Genomic DNA, 24,522 nt, shown 5'->3' on the forward strand with positions numbered 1-24,522 from the left:
AGGGTATTGGCTTCCTTGTCCCGCACAGAGCAGGGTCTCACAAGTGTGGGAACAAGGGGGTGCGCACCTTTAGCGCCGAGGAGCCAGCGCCGTGGATGCAGCCCCTGGCAGCCACTGGGCCGTTCCCGTCCACACAGGCTGGGTTCTGACTACATCTCTGCCCCTTTAGTTTAGGCAGATTTTTTTAGGCAGGTGGTTTTATGGTATATTATATGAATGAATTGAGATTTAGAGGTCAGTGGCCTGAAATCCCCCCATTTTGCTTCCTGCCACGTGATATGCCTTAGCAGGCTGCTACAAAAGGGGCAGCGCTGGGGGGTAGCATTGGGACTTCCTGAGAACCAAGAAACTCAGTGACTCACTGAAGGGTACACTCACCTGACTTCCCTGGGGTTCCTTTTTTTTTTTTTTTTTTGCCATGCTGTGGGATCTTAGTTCCCTGACCAGGGGTTGAACCCGGGCCCTTGTCAGTGAGGATGCCAAGTCCTAACCACTGGACCGCCAGGGAAGCCCCTCCCTGGGGTTCCTTACACTGATCTCTCGAGTGGTCGGTGGAGGCCCAGAAGTGCAGCCTGTCCAAAGCCATTCTGCTGTGTGTTCTACAGACTAAAGTAGTTATGAATTCGGACTGTTATAATTAGATCATCTGTGCCTCAAAGCAAAAGATAACTCCCCTGGCATGTTCTTAACAAGCCTTGATGACAGGCCCCTCACCCTTTACTGGTAAGCCACCCGCTCTCGATGCGAATCAGGATGAGGTTTGGTGTGTATTTCCAGACCACCTCCTGCCACACTAGGGTGAGAGGCAACACAGTTTTCCAGCCTCCCAGAAAAAGGCTCTCTTCATGATACACATCTGGAAAGTCTTAACTTAGGGTCCCTGACCCTGAGGCCTATGGGATGCAGATGGAGGACGCAGTCTGAGCTAGAAACATGAGACTTGCGTGCATGTGGAAAACAGGTCCCTTCCAGGCAGAACTCTCTTGGCCATTCACCACATTTGCTGAACCCTCTGCCTTAACTCCAGACACGCAGAAGTCCTTGCCTGTGAAGCAGCTTTAGGGGCTCTCAGATTTGCAGAAGCTACAATCTGTCACTCCCAATCTGGCCCGCTTTCTCTGCAAAGTCGTTCTCAGCCCTGTGCCCCGCCTGCACCTGAGAGCTGTAGCTGTCCCTCGGTGGGTGTGCTGGGGGTGGGACGAGACATATGCTTAGTGTGAGCCTGCAGTGCGTCCTAGAACAATTGCCAGTGCAGTAATTTCTCCTCCCTACCTCCCCATTTTAGGGTTTTTGCCAAACTATTTACTACCTCCTTATGAGGAAGTGGTGAACCGACCTCCAACTCCTCCCCCACCATACAGTGCCTTCCAGCTCCAGCAGCAGCTGCCTGCACAGTGTGGCCCTACAGGCGGCAGCCCCCCGGGCGCCGACCCCACCAGGGGCTCTCAGGGGGCTCAGAGCAGCCCCTTGTCCGGGCCCAGCAGAAGCAGCACGCGACCCCCGAGCATCGCTGACCCTGAGCCCTCCGACGTGCCAGCAGACCCAGCAGCCACCAAAGCCCCCGGGTTGGAGCCCAGTGGCTCTGTGGCCGGCCTGGGGGAGGTGGACCCTGGGGCCTTCCTGGACAAGGATTCCGAATGTAAGGAGGAGCTGCTGAAAGAATACAGCTCCGAGCAGGGCGGTGCCCTCCCTGACAGCAAAGACAAGACGCCCGGCAGACGTCGCCGCTTCACAGGTGACTCTGGCATCGAGGTGTGTGTGTGCAACCGGGGCCACCATGATGACGACCTCAAAGAGTTCAACGCGCTCATCGACGATGCTCTGGATGGGCCCCTGGACTTCTGTGACAGCTGCCACGTGCGGCCCCCTGGCGACGAGGAGGAAGGGCTCTGCCAGCCCTCTGAGGAGCAGGCCCAGGAGCCCGGGCACCCTCACCTGCCGCGGCTGCCTGCCTGCCTGCTGCTGAACACCATCAACGAGCAGGACTCCCCAAACTCCCAGAGTAGCAGCTCCCCAAGCTAGAGCAGGCCCTGCCTGCGCCCGAGAACTTGGTGACACAACCAGGGTAGGGGAGAACCATGAGCGAAGCATTAAGTGACTGTGTTCCCTTCCCCCCCCCCCCTTTTCCTGCATCTCCAGGTACAGTTTGGGGTGTGGGTGCCTCGCCCCCCATAGATACAGTGTCACGGAGGGCCGAGAAGTTGTCCTGTGACTCATTCCTCATACCCCACCCTGTCCCCCTTTACCTCTCTTCAAGTCACGTGTCACTACCTGCTTGGGTCAGAGAGATGTGCGTTTCAGAAGCCCCCTAGGAGGGGATGAGACTGTGCCCTGAGGTGACTCTTGGTGATGGAGTGGATTCATGTTCTGATGTGAGTTGATGAGAACCTCGCCGCGTCTCAGTCTGAGAGAGGTGGCAGGTCTCAGCCCTGGGTGAAGCCCCAGTGGTCCGGGGATTGTCGCCCCTCACTGCCAGTGTCTCCGGAGCCGGAATTGGGCTCCTCCTGTGGGACGATGAGAGCTGACCGGCGGTTGCGTGGCGGCTTGGTAAAGGGCTTGTGCTCTCAAATTCCAGGTGATGACGAGATCGAGGTGGCACGATGCATCCTGGAGGGGCCCCTTCCCAGCAGGTCCTGGCTGGCCGCGGACTGGTTCAAGTGTGGAAGATTACACCTGCCTTCTCTTTGGTTTTTTTTCTTTAAAAAAAAAACAACAACAGAAGTGAGCTGAAAATAAGAACTTGACCAGTGGGCAGGCAAGAATTCTGTTTTGGAAAAGGAAAATTTGTGGCTTTTTCCCAACTTGCCCTTCAAAGAGTCCTGGCTGCAGTTGAGCCAGGAGATGTTTTGTGTGCAAGCTTGGGTGGGGGCTATCTCTGGAACTTCTGCGGGTGAGCAGAAGGCCCTGCGCTGTGGCAGTGGATAGAGGTGCAGCTTTCCGCATCTCTGCCCTTTTGATCTGTGCCCACAGGTGATCAGTACCCTCCCCCATCCCAAGTACACGTCTGCCGGCCTTCACGTCTCACTGTTCTCTATGAACAAATGAGGAGGCTGTGGGACCTGAGAAGGGGCGGTCCCGCAGCCTGACTCTCTCACAGTATTTTCTCTTGATTCTGAGTAAAGTTGTTTTGTTTGTTTGTTTTTTCAAACTGACCATTTGGAAAAAATGCCTTGGTTTTCTGTGGTCTTCGTGCCCTTTCCGTGCTCTGCCCCGCCTTGAGTGGGGTAACTAATTTTGTAGCCTATGTCAAGTGTCTAAGTGGCCCAGGTAGGAGGGCGAAGGCAGCCATCCTGAAGGACCACAGGATCCTTATTATTGTAGTTTGGCTTCAAATTACCAGTTGAGCTTTGATAGGAATAATCTGAATGGAGAAAGCAAACTGCTGAAACTAACATTCCCTGTCCAGCCCTGTTCATATGAAGAGTTTGGTTCTTCCCCCACTCTTGAACGATGACATTCAGACTAGGCATTGATGTTATGGTAAGAAAGGAAGGTATATATATGTATATATATGAATACACACGTATATATGTGTATGTGTGTGTGTGTGTATATATACACACACACACACACACACACACACACACACACACAAAATAGACAAATCCAAGGCTGTGAGGTGAACGAGTGTCTGAGTTTGGAGTCCACAAAACCAAAATCCATGTTGAACAAAGTGCAGTCTGTATACAGTGACTTTTTGGATAACCTGTGTGTGTCTGTCCGTTGTGTGTGAGCCCCCAGCCCTGTTTTCCTGTGAATATACTTTGAACGGCAGCCACTCTGCTCACGTTACCCACACGTTTGGAGCAGGCGCAGCCCTCTCAAGGTAATTTATTTTACGCATTTACTGTTTACTGAGCAAATGTCTGACTGTGCACTTGGGTGTACTCAGCAGCGCCGTTGGCGGCAGTCCCCACGTTTGCCAGAGATGCTGTGCTCCAAGTAGAGGTTTTACTCTACCCATCACTGCAATTTGCACATTGCTCCGTGGACACTCAGAGGCCTGTGTTCTGCTCCCTGTAAACGGAAACGTGCTCTGAGCCTGTCTGCCTCCCTCGGCTGCTCCTGGCCCTCGGCCTCAGCCCCCGGGGGTGTCCACAACCAATCGGGACAGAAGGCCAGGGTGGAACCTCAGACAGAAGCTGGACTCGATCTTCAGTGTCAAGCTCGGACTGGCTGTGGCCCAGACGTCAGCCCTGCCCAGAATTGCCAGGAGGGTTTGGCGGCCACCACAGTGCCGTAGGGCTTACCTCCCTGTGCTGAGGTCCAGCGCATGGCCGATGTGTGGCGAGAGTGGGCAGAAGTGTGCCACAGCCCTCAGATGCCTTTCCTACCACCTTTTGTTTTTTGTTTTTTCTTTTTGTCTCAAACAACTCACTGAAGTGTCTCAAAGGAGATCAAGTTTTACCAAAATGAACCCTGCTTGAGTTAACTGGTCGAAGGGATGGATTCTGGCCCTCTCAGGATTCCTTCTCCAGTCAGAGTGGGGAACTGGTCCACGTGTTTACTGCTGGGTTCACTGCAGCATCCAACCCAAAAGGCACGAGAAGAAGAAAACGCAACGGGTGGAGCTGGGCTTGAGTCCAGCGTCACAGTCTGGCCCCTGCTACACGAGGCTGCCCTGCGTGACGAAAGACGGAAGTAGGGAGCTGAAGGACTCGTGAGGGGGCGGGGGAGATTTGAGGGAGTCTGGTGTTCCAGGGGAACGAGAAGAAAGGGGTTGGTCGAGGGTTTGGTGCTACAGTCGGAAGATTTGCGAATGCTAACACATTCCCGTGTGAGGCACATCACCTTTTGTCAGTTATTGTGAATATGTGTATTTTAAGCAATAAGATTCAGCTGGTCAGACTTTTCTGGGCAGTCTCGGTGACGCATTTCCTGTGCTGTGATTATTCTGAAGACGGAGTGGCTCTAACCACTGTGAGAAGCCCAAATAAAATCGATCCCCGAAACTCGACTGCTCTTTTTCCTTGCAGCGCTTGTTCCTTTTTCCTCCTCCTCAGACTTCAGGGAGTCACACCTCGAGATTCCTCACTGCAAGTGCTCTTCCCTTCTCCCCACAGAGGCTGAGAGAAGTTGAGGACAGGCTCCTGGGCCGAGGGCATGCTGGGTAATGGCTGCCGAGGGCACTCTCTGTCCTGAGGCATTTCCACCCAAACCCTCTCTCTGCCAAGAGGATATTTCTGAGTACTTTGTAAAGTCCCACAGACAGGTTAAAATCAGGGCCCCCAAAACAGAAACAAGTTTTGTCAGAGACTCCAAAGCTAAGACATGACATTTAAAAGGAAGCAAGCCCTCGTGGAGATCTCTTTTATTGATAAGATAGAATTGTGGATGGGCACTTGGCCGTGGAATTTAACACACAAAATACTTGTTTTGGAGTCCCCTCTTTGTGCCCAGTACTGTGCTGGATGCTGAGGAGAATGTGGAAGAAATGTGTAAGACAAGGCCCCTGTCCTCTAGAAGTTAAATTATAGTGGAGAGGACAAAACAAACTCATGTGAAATAGCTAACCGGCAATGTGAGGCAGGTTGAGACGAAGTGAGCAGTACTGTTTCAGAGAAGCTTGAGGAGTTGGGGGTGGCAGTGTAGGGCTTGCATTCTAGGCAGGCGCCTCAGAACTGATTTTTAGGTGATGTGGGAGCCAACAGTGTGCCAACATCTGCCATCATGGGCCCGTGAGCCTTTCCTAAGACTCATTGTCATTTTAGCCTCTGCTAAGACTGTTCTCTTAGCACTTTGAGTCAGGTGTTAGGTCCCCGCTCCAAGGCTGTGGGAAGGAACAGACTTCTGCCTTTACCTAGGAAGGGGAACCCCCACCCAGCAAGACCTCTCTTTGGGCTGCATGCAGGTGGGCAAAGCAGAATGATGAGCATCCTCAGAACCCTCCTGTGAGGAGTTCTTGCCTCCCCAGGTGGAGTGCTCACTGATGGGCCAGGGGATGCTGGCAGAAAGCATTGTCTTCTCTAGTCCTCGGGTTTGCCCAGCAGTCAGCACTGTGGTGTCTGAGAGTCCAGTGTAAGCCAGGCATGCGCCCACCCCCATCTGACCCTGAGCCAGAGGACACAGCCCCAGCCCTTCAGTGACTCCAGTGGGATGGTTACTGCCTAGTTCCTTCTAAACTGCTGGGCTCCTCTAGGCAACCCCAGGGGAGCCATATTAGCATCTAGAAAGACAGTTCTGTTCTAAAGCCACAGGAAAGAACTGGCAGAGTACCTCATTCTTTTTGAGTGGCACAAAAACAAAATGGTACAACTCTTACAAGCTGCATGCCAGAGGCTGTATGTCTACATTTACTGCCTAGGTCTGAGGGCCCACCTCAGGCTCCTGAGTCACTGAGTTCCTGATTTCTCTTAACAAGGTACAGCATTTGCTGTCTCTACTGCCCTAGGTGACCAGGAGGTGGAGACAGTACCAATGCCTTGAAGCACGAACAGTAGCTTTGATGAACAGGAATTTCAAGAAACTCCCCCTCCTCCAGTTTCCTCTATTTTCAGCCAGGGGGCAAAAACCAAGGTTTAACTCAGGAGAAGGAGCAGGAAGTGGGTTTGGCTGGCTGTTGACTGAACTTTCTGGAAACCTGAAGCTGCTGGAAAGGGTAGTGGGTCTTGGGAGGTGTTTGGGATGCAGTTTCCATCTGGGACAGGCGGCTGGCCTTACTTAAGAGCTGAGCATTTATGGAGCACCTACTGTGTGCCAAGTGTTGGGGATGCAAATATGCCTTAGACCTGACCCCTCTTTAGAAGAGCTAATAATGCTCTAATGAGGAAGAATGAACAGTTTTAGTAGCACGTGGTAAATACCATGAAGCATGTGTGTACAGGATGCTGTGGAAGAGAATGTAGCCCACCTGGGGGTTCAGGGCAGCCTTCCTGGAGCAGGGACTTATAAACTGAGCTTGCCAGGTGGAGAAAGGTGTAAAGGGAATTCCAGGCAAACGTTTGATTGGAAGATTATTGAGTGCCTACTGTGTGCCTACTGTGTGAGAAGCACAAAAATGCGTAGGATGCCTAAAACGGGAGAGTGTGGTGTCATGTCTAAAATCTGTGAGCAATTTAATCCCTCTAGGTAACTGCATTCTGGGAGGTGACAGGAGATGAAGCTAGAGAGGTAAGCTGGTAATAAAAAGATTTTAATTCGTCCTTATTTTATTTATTGACTGTTTATATAACACCAGGTCTCATATAAGCATCTTACCTAAGTTTTCTCATTTTAGCCTCAAAGCAGCCCTCTGAAGTATGGACTGTAATTATTCCCGCTTTATTAATGGGGATGAAGCATTCAGAGGAGTTAATTAACTAGTCCAAGGTCACACAGCTGTGTGGTGGAGCTGTGGTAGAGCCAAGGATTAAAAGCCACATCTGTTGACTCCAAAGCCCATGCAATTAACTAGCTGGCCAGACTAGTGAAGAGTTGTACTGTTGGTGCTCACAAGCCCCGTGAAGAACTTTTAATTTCTTTTCGAAGGTGAGAGGGAACCAGAGAAGGGTACGCTGAGCCAGGGGAGTAACGTGGTGGCAGGTAAAGCAGACAATGTTTTCTCAGGAGCTGTTGTGCTTTATCCCCTCTTTACCCCTCTCCCCTTGCCTCGTCATAAGCCCCCCAGAGGCCCCACACCCAGCCAGCTGTTACCTACCAGAGCCCCTCAGTGCTGAAATGGCAGGTGGTACCTGCTTCAGATCAGTGTTAACCTCCACAGCGAGGGTGTAACCCCTTGGAAACATTGTAAAATAATGAGTTATTTGGACCTTCTTTGTGTCTTTTCCTTGCAAGAGTGTTTTGCTCTTGCTCAGAGACTTTTTTAAAAAGAGGTTTTGTGGCTTGTGAGGGGGAGAAGAGGATATTTGCTTGATCTGAAGTTTCTCCCTCTACTGTATAACCTGCTCCCCACCACAGTTTAACCTTCCACTGCATGTCTTCTCACCAAGAAGTCTCAAGAAACCCAGTCCCACTGGAAAATGTTACAAAGCACCCTGGTGTTGGAACCCTGAAAAATTTGTCTTTGGGGTCTCCACCCACTTCCCAGCTGCCAGCCTGCCCTGGCTCCGGAGAGAAAGAGGGGGCAACCGGCAGGGCCATCTGGAGCTGCAAGGGCGGCATCCCTGGTGGTACTGTCCTGCAGATGGACCCATCCGGATATACCTGCTCTCCTTCCTGACCAAGCTGGTGGCCTTTGGGAGGTTTGTGTAAAACACTTAGAGAGGGACCTATTTTGTGGGTCTGGATATAGGCAATGATAATAAAGCCAGTATTTATCAAGGCACTGAACACAAGATGTAAGTCCATATTTTGTTCTCAGCAACGCTCTGGGTTGGTGGTGCTATTTCTGCACACATCTCAGCCACCCATATTACAGATGAGAAAACCGAGGTTTGAGAAGGCTAAGTCAGTTGCCTACGCTCACTCCATCTGTAAATGACAGAAAGAAAGAAAACTTGCTCCCGCAGCCTGACCTCTCATGTTCTGTAACTCCCAACAGTGTGGAACTCTCCTGCTCACACAGCCCTTTCTACTTTTCATCCTCACCAGAACCTCAGATGATGGCAGCACAGGTGGTAAGTTACCCCACTTTACAAATGAGAAGCTAGCAGTGAGCCTAAGATCCAGAGCTAGGAAACTGGGGAGCCTGGGGCCCAGAACCTGGGGCCTCCTCCTGCAGGCCTCTCCCCACCCCCCTCTAGCCTCTGTGATTGGGTTCCTGTCCTGAGATGGGTGTTTATCCCTCTGAGCATGACTGGAGAGAGGGCTCCTCATTTGCTGCAGGCTTTGTGGCCACCAGAGGCCAACCAGAACATTCATGGTGGGAATGTTTACACCACAGTGATCAGCAAACACTACAAATCAAGGCAATTCCCTACCACCAGCACCAGAGAACTGGTTGTTCAATATTTATTTACCATTACACCATTGCCCTGGTTGAGGGCAGTCTGAGGCTCAAAAGGTGACGGTGGGGTCTTGATGAAGACCTTTCAGCTTTGCCAAAGATCTGGAATTCCTTCTGCATAAGGAGTTAGAGTTCTTTTACCACTGGACCAATTAGCCAAGTGATTTAGAGCATCTGACTCACTGCTCTTGTGTGTGTAACCTACTTGTCAGGTTGGTGTGCAGCCAAAAGAACACAAGAGGGTTCAGTCCTGAATTCCAGAGATGCAGGGGTGGCAGCATCCCTGGGGGTCACCACACCCATTTGCAGCCCAGGCAGGTGCTTAGGCGCACGTGCGATTCCACACCAATGAACAGAAGCTGAGGGCTAAAAGGATTTAGGTCGGTGGGAAAAGGGCTTTCAGGCAGGGGAAGGGCAGTTTGGGCAGGAGTCAGAGTTCACAAGGTCATTTCCTGAAAGGATGCTCAGCTTTGTACTCTCCCCAGCCAGACACTCGGGCCCTTCTGCACAGACGCGGAAGACCTGTGAGAGAGCACGCTGGCTCCTCACCCTGCGTCCCTGAAATCCCGGGTTCTGGTCCCAGCCCTGCTGCTAGGCCGCTGGGTGACTTAGGGCGAGTCACCCCACACACACCTGCCCCCAGTGGCCCTCAGGTTTCTCATCTTCAAAATGAAGGGTTAGCCTCTCATTTCCCTGCCATTCAATAGTCTGAATCAAGGAGAGTGGATGTTTCCCTCCCAGTTACACTCATGCACTGCTTTTACAGGGGATGTTGTTTATCTCTTCCTCGCTAGTCTGCAAAATGCCTTTCAGATTCTGAGCAAATTTGGAGAAATTAACTCCTCCAGCCGGTCAGCTCCCCTCTGCTCTGAGCTGAGGGTAGCTTGGCTCTAGACCAGCGAGCAGACTGGTGGGGACACAGGAACCCGGCAGAAGGAGGGAGCCACCTCCAGTTTAACCTTTCTCATCAGCTCACTGTGGTGGCAGCATCTCTCTTGGCTCCCCGTGATGGAGGCTGGGGTCAGCCACAGCTGCCCACTGACTCCTCTGGGCTCTTTAGCAAGGCCTTAGGGTCACGGGCCAGTGAAGGCCAGCACTGAGTTGGGGGGCAGTGGGGAATGGTCGACTACCCCTGGATTAGCAAAGCTCTTTGAAGGAAGAAGAGGCTGCTGTGGTGGAAAGTTTTGGCCCTCCCTCCTCGCGTGGGCTCCCTTGATTTCTTCTCCCTGGAACTTGGCCAGGCGGAGTCTCAGGCTTGCCCTGCCGGCCCGTCCAGAGCCCTCCTCCAGTCAGAAGGGAAGGACCAGGTCGCTGATGATCTGACCCTGGTCTGGCTGGCGCCAGGGAGCTGGGGTTGAGGCCTCTCTCTAGGCTAAAGGGCAAGGGTCAGTTTCTCCCAGGACGTCTCAGGACAACTTTCATTTGCGGACTGGCCAGTGGCCAAGGTTTAAAGATGTCGGGTTTAAGGTTTGAAGAAGTCTGGGCTCCATTTTCTAGTGAGGCATTTACAGACTTCCTGGGGTTTGGGTGTAGGGAGCAGGGGCAGAGCCTGGGCACTTGAGCGGGAGGCTGCCGTGGAAGCCCTTTCCTGGCGGTGTTTACCCCAGTACAGAATGAGGAAAAGGAGACCTACCAGTCTTTGGGGACCAAGACGAGAGGGATGGGTAGTTGTGGGTTGAGTTTATGGATTATAGACACTTCCCCAAAGCCAAAGCTTTGAGGTGCACATGCAGCGATGAGTGGATCAAAGCAAACACGATCTGCTTTGCTTTCAAAATGTAAACTCAATCCCACCACTTCTTGCCGTCTCCACTGCTGTCGCCAGGGTCTAAGCCACCAGCGTCCTTCTGTCCGGGACCAGCACAACCTCCTCCCCAGGGCCCCCACTTTCATCCCTCTGCAGACCAGTGTCTACTCAGCAACTCCAGTGATCTTTTAAAAATATTAACCAGACCTTTCCACTTGAATGTGTAAACCCTCCTGTGACTTCCTCTCATACTTGGAATAGAAACCCAAACTCCTTCCTGCTACTTAGAAAGACTCCATGGGACCTGGCCCTGCCTGCAGTCTGACCTCATCAGGGACCACTCTTCCCTTCATTGGCTCTGCTGTAGACTGAATGACCTCTCCTACCTTGAGAACTGCTCACCTGCTGCTCCCTCAGCATGGGACACCTTCCCCCCCTCCATCTAAACGCCTTCCCCAATCAGTCATTCACAGTGGCCACCCCCCACCTCTGCCATTCCCCTTACATCACCAGCACCTAGTATAATTGACTCCAAAGCACTTATGAGTCTCTGAAATGCTCATTTATCAGCCCTCACTAGAATGTAAGCTTCATGTAAGACCAGGGAGCCTGAGGGTCCAGGGACAGTGAGTGAGTGGTACATAGTAGGTGCTCAATAAAATACTCTTTGAAAGAATGAGTGAACAAACAAATGAATGAGCTGCTCAGGGACCTTCTGAAAAAAACCCCACAACTGTTTATGCACAGCACTGCCAGGGCTGCAGGCTGGAAAAGAAGGCAGAGTGGGTGGGGAGGAGGGAGGAATGGTTGGGGAAGGTGGGGGAGCTCCTCTAATTCCGTGATGTGGGGTCACACAGGGCGGAGTCACGAGGTGCTACCCTCGGCCTGGGCTTCCTTCCAGGCCTGGCGCACCTTGATCTTCACTTTGAAAGGGTCGATCTGTAAGACTAAACCGGGGTTGCCCTCCAGACAGGGTAGCTTCCCATCATCCGGGATCTCCAGGTCGAACCTCTGCAGCAACCAGGTCATGAAGAGGAAGAGCTCCTGGCGGGCTAGCATCTCACCTATGCAGGAGCGGGGTCCTGCTCCGAAGGGCAAGTAGCTTAACGATGGCGAGATGAGCTTGGTCCCCGTGGGGTCCAAGAAGCGCTCTGTGGACATGGGGAGGTGTCAGTCAGGGCCCAGGGCAGGAGTAAGGAGAGGGGGTGGGCAACATGGTCCTGCCCAGGGGACCCCACCCTAAGAAGATGGACCGCCTTACTTGGGGGAGGGGGGCCCAGTCTGAGGAGAGAGACAGCCCTGCTCTCTGGTAGCCCTTAATCACACAGAGGAGATGGAATATTCAGGACAGATGGAAAGAAGGCGTATTAACAGATCCAAGGGGAGAGGGGGCTGACTTCATGGGAGACATATGCCTAGAGGGCTTCTTAGAGGAGATCTGCAGTTGGTGGAAGGAGAAGGTGGGAACCCAGCTGTGAAGAATCTGGCTAAGTCTAGCATAGGATGGGGTGTCAACAGGTCCACGTAGTTGGAGTCAGGAGTTTGCTAGTAGCAAGCTCAGCAGAGGGGAAGTGGTGCTGGAAAGGTGGGCACAGAGGAGGCTGTGTGGCCAAGGAGCAGGACAGAACAGGGACTCACCGGGCATGAACAGGTCGGGCCGGTGCCACTCCTTCTCACTGTGATGCAGTGCCCACAAATTGACCACAACATCTGTACCCTTGTCAATGGTAAGGTCACCAATGCTGCCCCAGGGAGGGAGAGGAAAAGAGGGTCTGGAATATTGCCCTTCCCCACCTGCTCAGCCCCAAGCCTCTGTGGTCCCCCACTTTGGGGAAAGGAGCCCTTTACTCCCTCATGTCCACTCCCTCATCTTTTCCTCAGCTTCTACCAGGTGGACTATGAATCCAGCCCACTCCTCCTGACAAGCACTTATGTATCAACACTTGTGGGCCTGTCAGGGCCCATGGGTATGCATGTTGAGCTGGTGCCTGTGCGTATGTATGTGTGTTGCGGCTATTGGATTGGGTAGGAGCATCCTACACCACATGTCTCCACGTGGCAGCAGGCAGCTTCTGAGGGAGGTCAGGTAGATCTGTGGATTAGTCAGTGGGTGTCAGTGGGTGGTAGACACATTGGTCAATAGGGTCATGGGTAGGATGAGTGGTAGTCAGTGGTTGACTGTAGCCAGCTGCGGGTGTGGGGTGATGGAGGAGGGACCAGGTGGGCTGGATGTTACTGAGAGGGAAGGCACACCTGGAGTCAACGATAGCCTTGTGGGGGATGAGCGTGGGGGACACAGGCCGGATTCGAAGCACCTCTCGGATGGTGGCCTCCAGCAGGACAAGGCGGTTCCGGTCACTGATAGTTGGTGTGCGATTGAAACCTATATTCTGGTCGACATCATCCTGGATCCTCTTCTTCAACTGAGGGCCAGAACAGGGTGGATGTTACCAGGGTGTTTAAGCCCGGGAGAAGCAAGGCCTTAGAAGAATCCTACTGTCACATCCAGAAGAACTGGCCCAGACCCTTCCCAGTGGTGGCTCTGCGAGCCCAGGCTTTGTTTCCAGAAGACGGGGCGGCTCCACCCAAGGGCCAGAGCCAACCACTGCCTGGGTAAGGGGTGCGGCAGCCCATTCATCCTGCAAAGAACTCCTGAGGGTATAGTCTCTTCCTCCCTCTCTGGAGCAGAGGTGAGTCTGGCTGGGGTCAAGAGTGGTTGGGAAGGCTGGGGTAGGGAGAAGCTCACTGGAGGATAATGTAGCAGGAAGGCCACAATCCACTTTATCACAGAGGTGGTGGTTTCCACGCCGGCCCCAAAGATGTCCCCTATGGTGGTGAGCATGTGTCTATCTGAAAGCAGCTTTGAATCCTGGTCTGGTCCAGCATTGTTATTGTCTGCGTTCACCTTGGCTTGGATCAGTATGTCCAGCAAGTTAGTGATGGAGTCACTGGTGAACTTCTCCTGGTTGGGTGAGATTGGGAGACAGTGATGAGGAACGAGCCCCATCTGCAACCCCTGCCATACTCTCACCCCAGACTGTAGATACAAAGGCTTCTCCCACTTGGAAGTGAGGGAGTGGAGTGAGGCTAGTCAGGACCCATGAGCTTGTGGAAGTAGGAGGAAGCACTGGGCCCTCTTTAAATTTGGGGGGTAGACAAGTCCCTTCTAGGATCCTCTTCAATTCTTCACTTCTCCATGCCTATTCATTAGTTGAGTCAGTTTTTATTGAGCACTTACTATATGCCAGGCTCTCTGCTAGGTGCAGGAGATCCTACAGTGTCCAAAATGGACCCAACCCTGCTCCCATGATGCTTTCCACCTAACTCATCATGTCTTCTGCTCCATCGCCTACCTTACTTTTTTCCAGGATTTCACTCAGCAATTCGTTTCGCATTCGAACACAACTCTTTATCTTTTCCAGGGCTTTGCTGGGGAAAATCTGCAAAGTAGAAATGTCAAATCCTATCTTTCTGTCTCTGGAGAGTTCCCACTCTAACCCCAAACTTCAGCCAGAATGGAAGGCAGGATAGGGACCCACAATGGGACCATCAGTGACAACTAGGACAATTCCAAACAAGGGAGAAAGTAGTCACCTCCACGTCCCCTTCCCCATTCAGTCAAACATCCAGCACTGATTGAGGGTTTACCCAGTAGTAAGATAGACTTGAGTCTCAAGCCTTGGTTAAGTTCCTTAACTTCTTGAAGCCTGTATTCTCAACTGTATGGGGATAATAAAACCCACTTCCAAGGGAAATGCATGATTAATGCTTGTGGAGTGCTGGTACTGGCACATGGCAATTGGTGAATAAACGAGAGCCATTATCACGAGTATTCAAATGCATAATTTAAAAGCTAAACCGATTTCTTTAGAGGAGCGGCAAGGTTTTAAGAGTCAGAGGAGGTAGAGGTCACTGTGGCTGAGGTGGTCAGAAAAAAAGGTGCGTCTGGAGCTGAACTGAAAGAGGAAAGAACTGGAGGTGCTGTCAGGGTCTGCTGAGATCTGACAGTGGGGCCCGGCCTCATCCTCACCTTAAACCCTGGGAATATGTCTGACAAAATCTCCTTGCCCTGAGCCTCCAGGATGCCATCATTGAACTTGTATATGGCCTTCAGGGCAGGATCCTCATTCTTGAAGGAGAAGTTGAAGCAGATAAAGCTGATTATGTTGGTCACCGCCAGAGAGAGATGCTCCGACAAATTTATGGACTCTCCGTGCCGGGTGGCCAGGGAGTCGCACAGTAAACTGGCTTCCCGATTAACTGAGGGATGAGAGGGGCATGAGGGTGGGGAATTGAGCCGCCCCTCACCCCCTCTCTACCAGTTGCATCTTAGTCAAGGACAGAGAGCAGATGTCCAGTAGATGGCAGCGGTAGCCAAGAAAATGCTAGATGGAATCATCCAGAACCCTCTCCCCTCCCAAACGTCTTCTCCCTCCAGCAGCCCAGGGCTGGCTGGGCACTCACTGATCTTCTCTAGCTTCAGGTTGCCATCCTTGAACAGGGCAAAGGCGTTCTGTGCCAACTTCCGATGCAGCTGCCAGACGGCACCATGGTCAGCGAAGGCGATGCCCTTTTGGTTGTCTGACAGGATGTCTAGAGTCAACTTTGGAAAGCAGGAAAGGACATGGGAATCAGACACCATCCACCGGTCCTAGCCCTGGGGAAGAAGGCAGGTACCTGCCGTTCCGCCTCCGTGTGAGACCTCCCTGCTCCACTCCGTCATGACTGTAACAAGGCCTTGGTAGGACAGAACCTATGGCCTCACACTCCCAACTCCATCAGAGAGACAGAGCGAGGGGAAAAAGAGCACTGAATTAGAATGCAGCGGTCCTGGGGTTCAGGTCAGTGACAGGTGACCTCTGAGCCTCTTTTTCTCATCAGTTTCTGACCAGGGGAAGGCAGCTGTGGATGGGATGAACTCTCTAAATTGTGCCTGTCCCAGGAACAGGAGCAGAGACCAAGGACAGCCCAAACCCCTGCCTTTCCCTGGGCCCTCTGGGGGTGGAGGCTGCTAAAGGCACAGCAGCTCAGCGGCCCTTAGTTTACCCTTCCATTGCCAGGCTGTGTGCCCACCCCAGGGCCGCATCTGGAGAGTGCAGATTTCTTGTCCACCCTGTCTGGACTTGGGCCAAGCTGCCTCTTCTCAGAGGCACCCCCCAAACCATAAAGCTCCCAAACCTCCCCTCTTCTATCCCCTGACCTGCAAACCCCATCTGACTAGCCTCCTCCTTCCTCTTTGCTCTGGAGAGAAGAGCTCAGCAGAGTTGGAAGGGGGATAGTTGGCCCGCAGACCTGGCTGACTGGTCCAAGGTAGAAAGAGTCAACCCTTGGTCTGATCAAAGATGAGCAGCCAGGCGGCCTTGCCCGGGATGTTCAAGGGAGTTCTCAGCAGCCGGGTGCTGCAGTGGGGGGCTGGCAGTGTTGCTGGATGGTTAACTCCCACTCCCCTCTGCCCCCCAGGAGCAAAACAGAAAGCTCAATAGGCTGGCTTATCAGCATCCTCCCTCAAAGTGCTACCATGGGTCAGCTCCCTGCGGCTGGAGCAGCTGGAGAAAGCTCCAGGAAAATAGCAATCCCAGCCCTCCAAGAGCCAGGGTATTTCTCCCTCACAACTTTCCATGGAGGACAGCAATCACTCCCCTCCTTTAAACATGTGAAGAACAGCATTCATCAAGGCTGTTTATTGAGCACTTCCTGCACTGGGCACTGGGCTAAGTGCTTTATATGCACTCTCTCAGTTCATTATGGAAGTCTAAGCTCAGAGAGATCATCATCCAGTTCACGGGAGAGATGACTGTTTTAAGGGCTCCCTGACGCCCTTAAACCACCACTCCCACCCCACCCCACCTCCTGGGAAGCCCAGAAAATGAAATCTTCCTTTAATCCTTCCTGCCTAGTTTAGAGGCTGGATGGGGTCCAAGGGGTCACTTCCCACCCACAGCCCGGCAGTCTGTTTTTGGAAGAATCACAGGTGGTTGGAGCTGGAAGTGTCATTCCAGGCATGGCCTTGCCTGGAGAACTGAACATCCCCAGGGAGTGGTGAGAGAAGAGGCGTGATAGGAACTGCTTACCACTTTGGACCGCCCGGAGAATTCCTTGCCCTTCTTGAGAAGCACCTCCCTGGCCAGCTGGTAGTGGCCAATCATCACAGTGGTCTTGGAACCCAGACGAAAGGAATAGATGGGGCCGTACTTTTCCTGCAGCTTGAAGAAGTTCACGTGCTGGTGGCCGTGTCTGGGGAGGAACGGCAGGCTGCCCACCAGGGGCAGGGATGGGAGGCTCTTGGGGTACTTGGCACCAGAGCCCGTGGTCTTGGGCCAAAATAGATAGGCGAGGGTGAGCAGCAAGAGAGCCAAGAGCACCCACATGGTGGCCGGGTGGCGGCAGGCAGGACAAACAGCTGTGGAGTGGCGTCAGCCACTTTAGGGGGCAAGGAGGCCTTTTTAAGGGCTGCCCTGATCTTCACCTTGACTTTATGCTATTGCTCGCCTTGTGGAAGTTTATCCTGGAGCACAGCCAGGCCCGATCCCTCTCCTAGAATGGGGAGAGGAGTGGAGGCCTCCTTCAAGAGCTGGCTCAACTCCAGGGCAAACCCCTAGGGGAGGGGCTAGGTAAGGGGTGGACAGCCGGTCCCTCTCCCTCGCTCCCTGTCCATCAGTGCCTCCAGAGTGCGCCAGAAGCAAATGATATCTAGGTCAGGAATCAAGGCTTGGGATTTTCCATGCTGCAAAATCACAATCAATGCAGAGCTGACACTGTCAGGACTGTTAGAACCAGCAGGGATTGTCAAAGCTATTCTATTCAATCTTATCATTTAACAGCTGAGGAAAGTGAGGCCTTGGAAGATCAGACTTGTATAAGGTCACACAGATGGTGATGACAAGAATCCAGCCCTCCTGGCTCCTGGTTGGCTGCTTTATCTAGGGGGAGTAAAACTCTTGGATTGAGAGCATGGGCCCTAGAGTCAGAAAGGTTTGGGCTCAAATTCTAGCTTGACCACTTTCTAGCCATATGACTTAAAAAAAAAAAAAAAAGTTTTATTATGTTAAAATAGACATAACATAAAATTTACCATTTTAAGTGTACAATTTAGTAGCATTGAATATACTCACAATGTTGTACAGCCATCACCAGTATCTACTTCTAAAACTGTTTTCATCACCCCAAACAGAAAGTATACCAATGAAGCAATAACTCCCCTTTTCCCCCTCCCCTCAGCCCCTGGTAACCTCTAATCTAATTTGTCTCTATGAATTATGCCTATTGCACATAAATGGAATCATATAACATTTGGTCTTTTGTGACTGGCTTATTTCACTTAGCATAATGTGTTCAAGGTTCATGTGCTTTGTAGCATATATCAGAACTTCAATTTTTATGACTGAATAATATTCTATTATATGGATATACCACATTTTGTTTGTCCATTAGTCATGGACACTTTCGTTGTTTCCACCTTTGGCTACTGTGAATAATGCTGCTATGGACATGGGTGTACAACAGGGGTCCCCAACCCCCTGTTAGGAACTGGGCCGCACAGCAGGAGATGAGTGGCAGGCGAGTGAGCAAAGCTTCATCTGCCGCTCCCCATCGCTCACATTACTGCCTGACCCATCCCCTCACCACCCCGCCATCTGTGGAAAAATTGTCTCCCACGAAAGCAGTTCCTGCTGCCAAAAAGGTTGGGGAGCGCTGGTGTACAAGTATCTGTTTGGGTCCCTGTTTTCAATTTTGGGGGTTATATACCTAGGAGTGGAATTGCTGGGTCATACAGTAATTTTATGGTTACTTAGCTGTTCAAAGTTTCAGTTTCCTCCTCTATAATGGGGATAAGAATAGAATATACTTTTTTTGTTTTTTTTGCGGTACGCGGGCCTCTCACTGTTGTGGCCTCTCCCGTTGCGGAGCACAGGCTCCGGACGCGCAGGCTCAGCGGCCATGGCTCACGGGCCCAGCCGCTCCGTGGCATGTGGGATCTTCCCGGACCGGGGCACGAACCCGTGTCCCCTGCATCGGCAGGCAGACTCTCAACCACTGCCACCAGGGAAGCCCTGGAATATACTTCTTAAGGCTGTTGTGACTCAGTGAGATAACGCATGTAAAAGTGCTGGCTGGCACGGAGTAAGTACTCATTCAATATTTACTCTTAACATTGTGATACCAAAATGGCCTTCCTACTTTTTCTGAACTCTTATTAGTGGATCTTCCTGACAGACAAAATCCTCATTTTCTGCTGCAAACCTTCAGTGGCTCAGTTAGTATTTATCAATGTTTTGATAATACCAGGTAAGGTCACAGTCCCAAGACAGTGTCAGTCATCACCAGCGTGACTCCTGGTGTCAATCATCGTAGAGGAGGTGGGTCCTCAGGCAGGCAACCAGGACTCACTGAGTGAGACTCACAAAGGTGAGAGATGGAATTTCTGCCCCTCTCGGGGGGTGATCTGCCAATGTCTGTACTTTGAGGAGAATGGACTGGTGTGAGGGCGCTGGAATTAGGCAGGAAGGCAGCAGGGCGGGGACCTCATGATGAAGATGAATCCTCAAGGCCTCGTAAACCAGACTGCCCACTATTTCAACAGTTCAAATGTTGTTTAGACTTTTAGGCCCATTTGTGGTCAGGGGTATGAGCTGGGGTAGTCTTCATGAAAGAAAGGGGATTTGAGCTAAGCCTTGAAGGAGAGTTGGGACTATTTATGAGGCAGCGGCATGGGGGTGGGGGAGGAGGGGCACGGCTGGAAGGGAGAGCAGCAGAGTCAAATATGTGGAGGGCAGAAGGGGCACGATGTGTGTGGGATGGTGATGGTCCTGACTACAGACGTGAAGGGGGTGTACTGTGGGGCGTCCCTGAGAAGTAAGATCTGACAGGTACATTGAATCAGGCTCTGGAGCCCTGAATTGGAAAGCTGACCCATCCCCTCACCATATACAAAAAAAGTATATTCTATTCTTATCCCCATTATAGAGGAGGAAACTGAAACTTTGAACAGCTAAGTAACCATAAAAGGGTGGGGAGCTATTGAAAGTTCTGCGGCAGGGAAGTGACAGGTACAGTGGTATTTGAGGAGGGTGAATCTGGCATCAGTGCTGGGGTAGACTGGATGAGACCTTGTGTAAAGTTTGACAGCTGGGTGAGAAGTGGGGAGGCCTGTGATCCAGGCTGGGCCCTAAGTGGGGTCAACCAGCTGGTAGAGAAATACGAATGAGTACTTTCTGTTCCTAAAGTGAATGCCAAGGTGATTCTCTGACATTTCACCCCCAATCACAAACAAGAAACAGGAATTTAAAAAATGGTTGCTTCACATCCTTATCACTATATTAGAAAAGTTATACATGATAATTGCAAAAAATCTGGAGAATGCAGATAGCTAAAAATAAATTAAAAATTTGAAACGTATTTTTAAACCTACATGAGGCCATATTGCAGGTTTTTGGCATGGATATTTTTCTATGTTATTAAAGACTTTTCTACATTATTATTATTATTATTTATTTTATTTTATTTTATTTTTTTTGTGGTATGTGGGCCTCTCACTGTTGCGGCACACAGGCTCTGGACGTGCAGGCTCAGCGGCCATGGCTCACGGGCCCAGCCGCTCTGCGGCATATGGGATCTTCCCAGACCGGGGCACGAACCCGTGCCCCCTGCATCGGCCGGCAGACTCTCAAGCACTGCGCCACCAGGGAAGGCCTACAACATTATTTTTAATGGCTTCATATTATTTCATTGTCATAGGTTATTTCATATGTAGAGGATAGGTTAGCTGACCCTGTATTGTGTTCTTTCTGTTTTTTTCTTCGTTGTTGATATAAACAACACTAAAGAATAGCCTTGTGGTGAAAGCTTTGTGCATAACTGTTATATTTTCTTAGGATAGAATCCTAAAAGTGGAGTTGTTGGTCAAAGGCTATGTATACATATTTTAAAGACTTCTGACAAATACTGAATTATTTATGAGATGCATTATATTGGTAGATTTCTTGGTATCCCACCATTCCTAGAATAATACTAACTTATCCAGAGTGTCTTCTTTTAATACAGAATTGGATTCTCTTTGCAATTTACTTAGGATTTTCTTTCTTTTGCATCTTTAGTCATACGAAAAAATGGGTTGTAGTTTTCTTATTTATGCCTTGTTAAGTTTTGGTATTATGATTTTGTTAGTTATGTAAAGTTATTGGAGAAACTTTCCATCTTTTTCTATGTCCTAAACCAGACTAAATAGCATGGGAATAATCTATTCTTTGAAGCACTAAAGAAAGGTGACCATGAGAAGTGTCAGGTCCTAGTGCTTTTTTTGGAGAGAAAATTCTCTAACGTAATTTTCCGGTTTCTTCAATAATTATTAGTCTCCTCAACTCTTCTGAGTCTTCCTGAGTCCGTTTTGGCAATTAATATTTCTTAAAATTTTACGTTTTCTATTTTTTTCTTGACTTGCCAGAAGTTTTATTAATCTTTTCAGTGAATCTCCCCTTGGGTTTATTCATCCAGTCTTTGATTGTTGTGGTTTTATTTCATTCTCAGTATTGATAAATGATCAGTGCAAAACATCTTGTATAACTTTATACTAGAATTCAGGCTGAAAGCTTGTATGAATTCCACTTCCCCTGCATCCCTGTTTTCCTTGTTCCTTGTCAAAACATAAGACCCATTATCTACTAGAGCTGAACCTATGACCTGGGAACTCTATTCTTAGGTGTATAACCAACAGAATGTGTACATATGTTCGCCAAAAGGCATGTGCAAGAGTACTTACAACAGCACTATTTGTAACAGTCCCAAACCCAGACATTTATGGACTGTAGAATGGATAAATTGTCATACATCATACAGTGGGATATGATACAGACATGAGAATGAATGAACTGCAACTCCATGCACCAACATGGATGAACCACCCAAACGTGATATTGAGTAAAGGAACCAGACTTATAAGAATGCATCATTATGATTTTATTTATATAAAATTCAAAAACAGATCAAACTAGTCTATGGTTATAGAAGTCAGGATATCGGTTACCCTTGCGGGATGGTTAGTGACTGAAAGTGGACTCAGGGCGGGGATTCTGAGGAGCAGGTGATGTTCTGCTTCTTGATCTGGTTTTTGGTAACATAGGGAAGTTCACTTTCAGTGGGAAACCAATTATTTGCATGTATATTATACTTCAATAAAAAGTTTACTTTAAAAACAACGTTGTAAATCAACTATACCCCAATATAAAATAAAAATTAAAAAATATAAAATACACATGAAGAAAAAAATTTACTTTAAAAAGTTGGGGAGACTCCACTGGTGGTCCAGGGAGTAAGACTCTGCACTCCCAGTGCGGAGTTCAATCCCTGGTTGAACCCTGGTGGCGGAACTAGATCCCGCATGCATGCCGCAACTAAGAGTCTGCATGCCGCAGCTAAGAAGTCCACATGCCGCCACTAAAAAACAAGCTGTAACAAAGATCTCACGTGCTGCAACTAAGAGCCGGCACAGCCAAAATAAATAAATAAATAAATATTTTTAAAAATGAAAAAAGTTGGGTGTCCATGGAGTTTGTGACCTACCTGAGATTGCATGCAACATTTGCATGTATGTATAAATATATTTTTTTCTGGAGAGAGGATCCATAGCTTGCATCAGCTTCTCACAACAGTGACTTCACCATTGACTCAAGTTTCCCTGTATCCTCACTTATTCCCATCCCCATCTTTCTTTGTTATTCTGCTCCACCCATCCAATTGCTTTTCTCCTTCTCTCCAAAACATTTCCCCTGACCTCTCAGGTATTCTCTGTTTCTAGAACAAGCATACTTCCTTTTTTTAACAAATAGATGTTATTTTAAAAATTATTTATTTATTTATTTGGCTGCACTGGGTCTTAGTTGTGGCACGAGGGATCTTCACTGCAGCATGCGGGATCTTTAGTTGCAGCACGTGCACTCTTAGTTGCAGCATGTAGGATCTAGTACCTGACCAGGGATCGTACCCGGGCCCCCTGCACTGGGAGCACGGAGTCTTAGCCACTGGACCACCAGGGAAGTCCAAGCATACTTCCTTATTTTCCTTATCTGGCTATAGAATGTTCTCTCTACCTCCTGCCTTACCTAAACTGGACTCTTCTTCGGACAGCATTTCCCCCATTTGTCCTTTTGTTTTCTTCCAATTTTATTGAGATATAATTGACATACAGTACTGTATAAGTTTAAGGTGTACTGGTTTGGCTTCATATGTCATGAAATGATTATCACAATAAGTTTCGTGAACATCCATCACCTCATGTAGATACAAATTAAAGAAATAGAAAAAAAAATGTTTTCCTTGTGATGAGAACTCTTAGGATTTACTCTCTTAACAACTTTCTTTTTTTAAACAACTTTTATATATAACTTACAGCAGTGTTAATTATATGTGTCATGTTGTACATTACATCCTAATATTGGGTTGGCCAAAAAGTTCCTTTGGATTTTTCCGTAACAGCTTACAGAAAAACCTGAATGAAATTTTTTGGCCAACCCAATATTTATGTATTTATGTATGTATTTATTTATTTATATTTATTTTTGGCTGCATTGGGTCTTCGTTGCTGTGTGCGGGCTTTCTCTAGTTGCAGCGAGTGGGGGCTACTCTTCGATGCAGTGCGCAGGCTTCTCATTGCGGTGGCTTCTCTTGTTGCGGAGCACGGGCTCTAGCGCACAGGCTTCAGTAGTTGTGGCATGAGGGCTCAGTAGTTGTGGCTTGCGGGCTCTAGAGCGCAGGCTCAGTAGCTGTGGCACTCGGGCTTAGCTGCTCTACAGCATGTGGGATCTTCCTGGACCATGGATTGAACCCATGTCCCCTGCATTGACAGGCGGATTCTTTTTTTTTGGTCTATAAGTCCTCATCAAGCACTATTTTTTTTAAAATAAATTTATTTATTTATTTTTTACTTTTGGCTGCGTTGGGTCTTCATTGCTGTGCGCGGGCCTTCTCTAATTGCGGTGAGCGTGGGCTACTCTTTGGTGCGGTGCGTGGGCTTCTCATTGCAGTGGCTTCTCTTGTTGCGGAGCACAGGCTATAGGCACCCGGGCTTCAGTAGTTGTGGCACACGGGCTCAGTAGTTATGGCTCGCGGGCTCTAGAGCTCAGGCTCAGTAGTGGCGCACGTGCTTAGTTTCTCCTTGGCGTCAGGTGGATTCTTAACCACCGTGCCACCAGGAAAGTCCGCAACCCAATATTTATTTATCTTATAACTGGAACTTGTACTTTTTAACTACCTTCATCTAATTCCCCCTCCTTCTACCCTTTCCTCTGGTGACCTCAAATTTGATCTCTTTTTCTATGAGTTTGTTTGTTTTGAAGTATAATTGATCTACAACACTATGTTAGTTCCTGTTACACAATATAGTGATTGGATATTTCTAGACATTTCAAAATGATCACCACGGTAAGTCTAATTATGGTAAGCCTATCACCATAGATATTACATAATTATTGCCTAAATTTCCCCCCCCCCCCCGTACATTTCATACCTGTGACTCATGTATTTTGCAACTGGAAGTTTATACCTCTTAATCTCCCCGATCTCTTTCTTTCTTCCTCCTATCTCCCTCCCCTCTGGCAACCACCTGTTTGTTCTCTGTATCTATGACTGTTTCTGTTTTGTTATGTTTGTTCATTTGTTTCATTTTTTAGGCACACGTATAAGTGGTGTAGTACCATATTTGTCTTTCTCTGTCTGATTACTTCCCTTGGCATAATACCCACTTGGTCCATCCATTTTGTTGCAAATGGCAAGATTTTATTCTGTTTTTCATGGCGGAGTAGTATTCCTTGTATATATATACCACATCTTCTTTGTCCATTCATCTATTGATGGGCACTTAGGTTGCTTCCTTATCTTGGCTATTGTAAATAATGCTGCA

At 49.5% G+C, this 24,522-nt stretch overlaps 2 protein-coding genes across 3 annotated transcripts in view; one reads left to right on the forward strand and one right to left on the reverse strand.

The window, feature by feature from the left end:
• WBP1L (WW domain binding protein 1 like) overlaps positions 1-2,102 on the forward strand; it is a 56,301-nt gene extending 54,199 nt beyond the window's left edge. The window contains exon 4 of one of the 2 annotated variants that reach the window (XM_007470416.1): positions 1,286-2,102. In XM_007470416.1, coding sequence (XP_007470478.1) covers positions 1,286-2,022 — 737 coding nt within the window. In that variant the 3' untranslated portion in view covers positions 2,023-2,102. The remainder of the gene's footprint in view (positions 1-1,285) is intronic. The other variant, XM_007470417.1, reaches the window with a different exon arrangement.
• Positions 2,103-11,362: 9,260 nt separating this feature from the next.
• On the reverse strand, positions 11,363-17,044 carry CYP17A1 (cytochrome P450 family 17 subfamily A member 1). The gene is made up of 8 exons (XM_007470418.1): positions 16,703-17,044; positions 15,096-15,234; positions 14,662-14,891; positions 13,985-14,071; positions 13,378-13,593; positions 12,885-13,054; positions 12,270-12,373; positions 11,363-11,782 (listed from the first exon to the last, which is right to left on the reverse strand). The coding sequence occupies exons 1-8, from the start codon at positions 16,997-16,999 to the stop codon at positions 11,496-11,498; spliced, it is 1,530 nt and encodes a 509-aa protein (XP_007470480.1). The 5' UTR covers positions 17,000-17,044; the 3' UTR covers positions 11,363-11,495.
• Between the last annotated feature and the right edge of the window lie 7,478 nt (positions 17,045-24,522).

The sequence above is a fragment of the Lipotes vexillifer genome, unplaced genomic scaffold (genome assembly GCF_000442215.2).
Source record: "Lipotes vexillifer unplaced genomic scaffold, Lipotes_vexillifer_v1.1 scaffold916, whole genome shotgun sequence".
Lineage (NCBI taxonomy): Eukaryota > Metazoa > Chordata > Mammalia > Artiodactyla > Lipotidae > Lipotes > Lipotes vexillifer.

Coding starts and splice junctions, on each gene's coding strand:
- CYP17A1 (XM_007470418.1), bottom strand. CDS start 16,999: ATGTGGGTGCTCTTGGCTCTCTTGCTGCTCACCCTCGCCTATCTATTT. Junction 14,892..15,095: donor CCTGAAGCTAGAGAAGATCA/GTGAGTGCCCAG, acceptor CTCATCCCTCAG/TTAATCGGGAAGCCAGTTTA. Junction 14,072..14,661: donor ACATATTCCCAGGGTTTAAG/GTGAGGATGAGG, acceptor TCTACTTTGCAG/ATTTTCCCCAGCAAAGCCCT.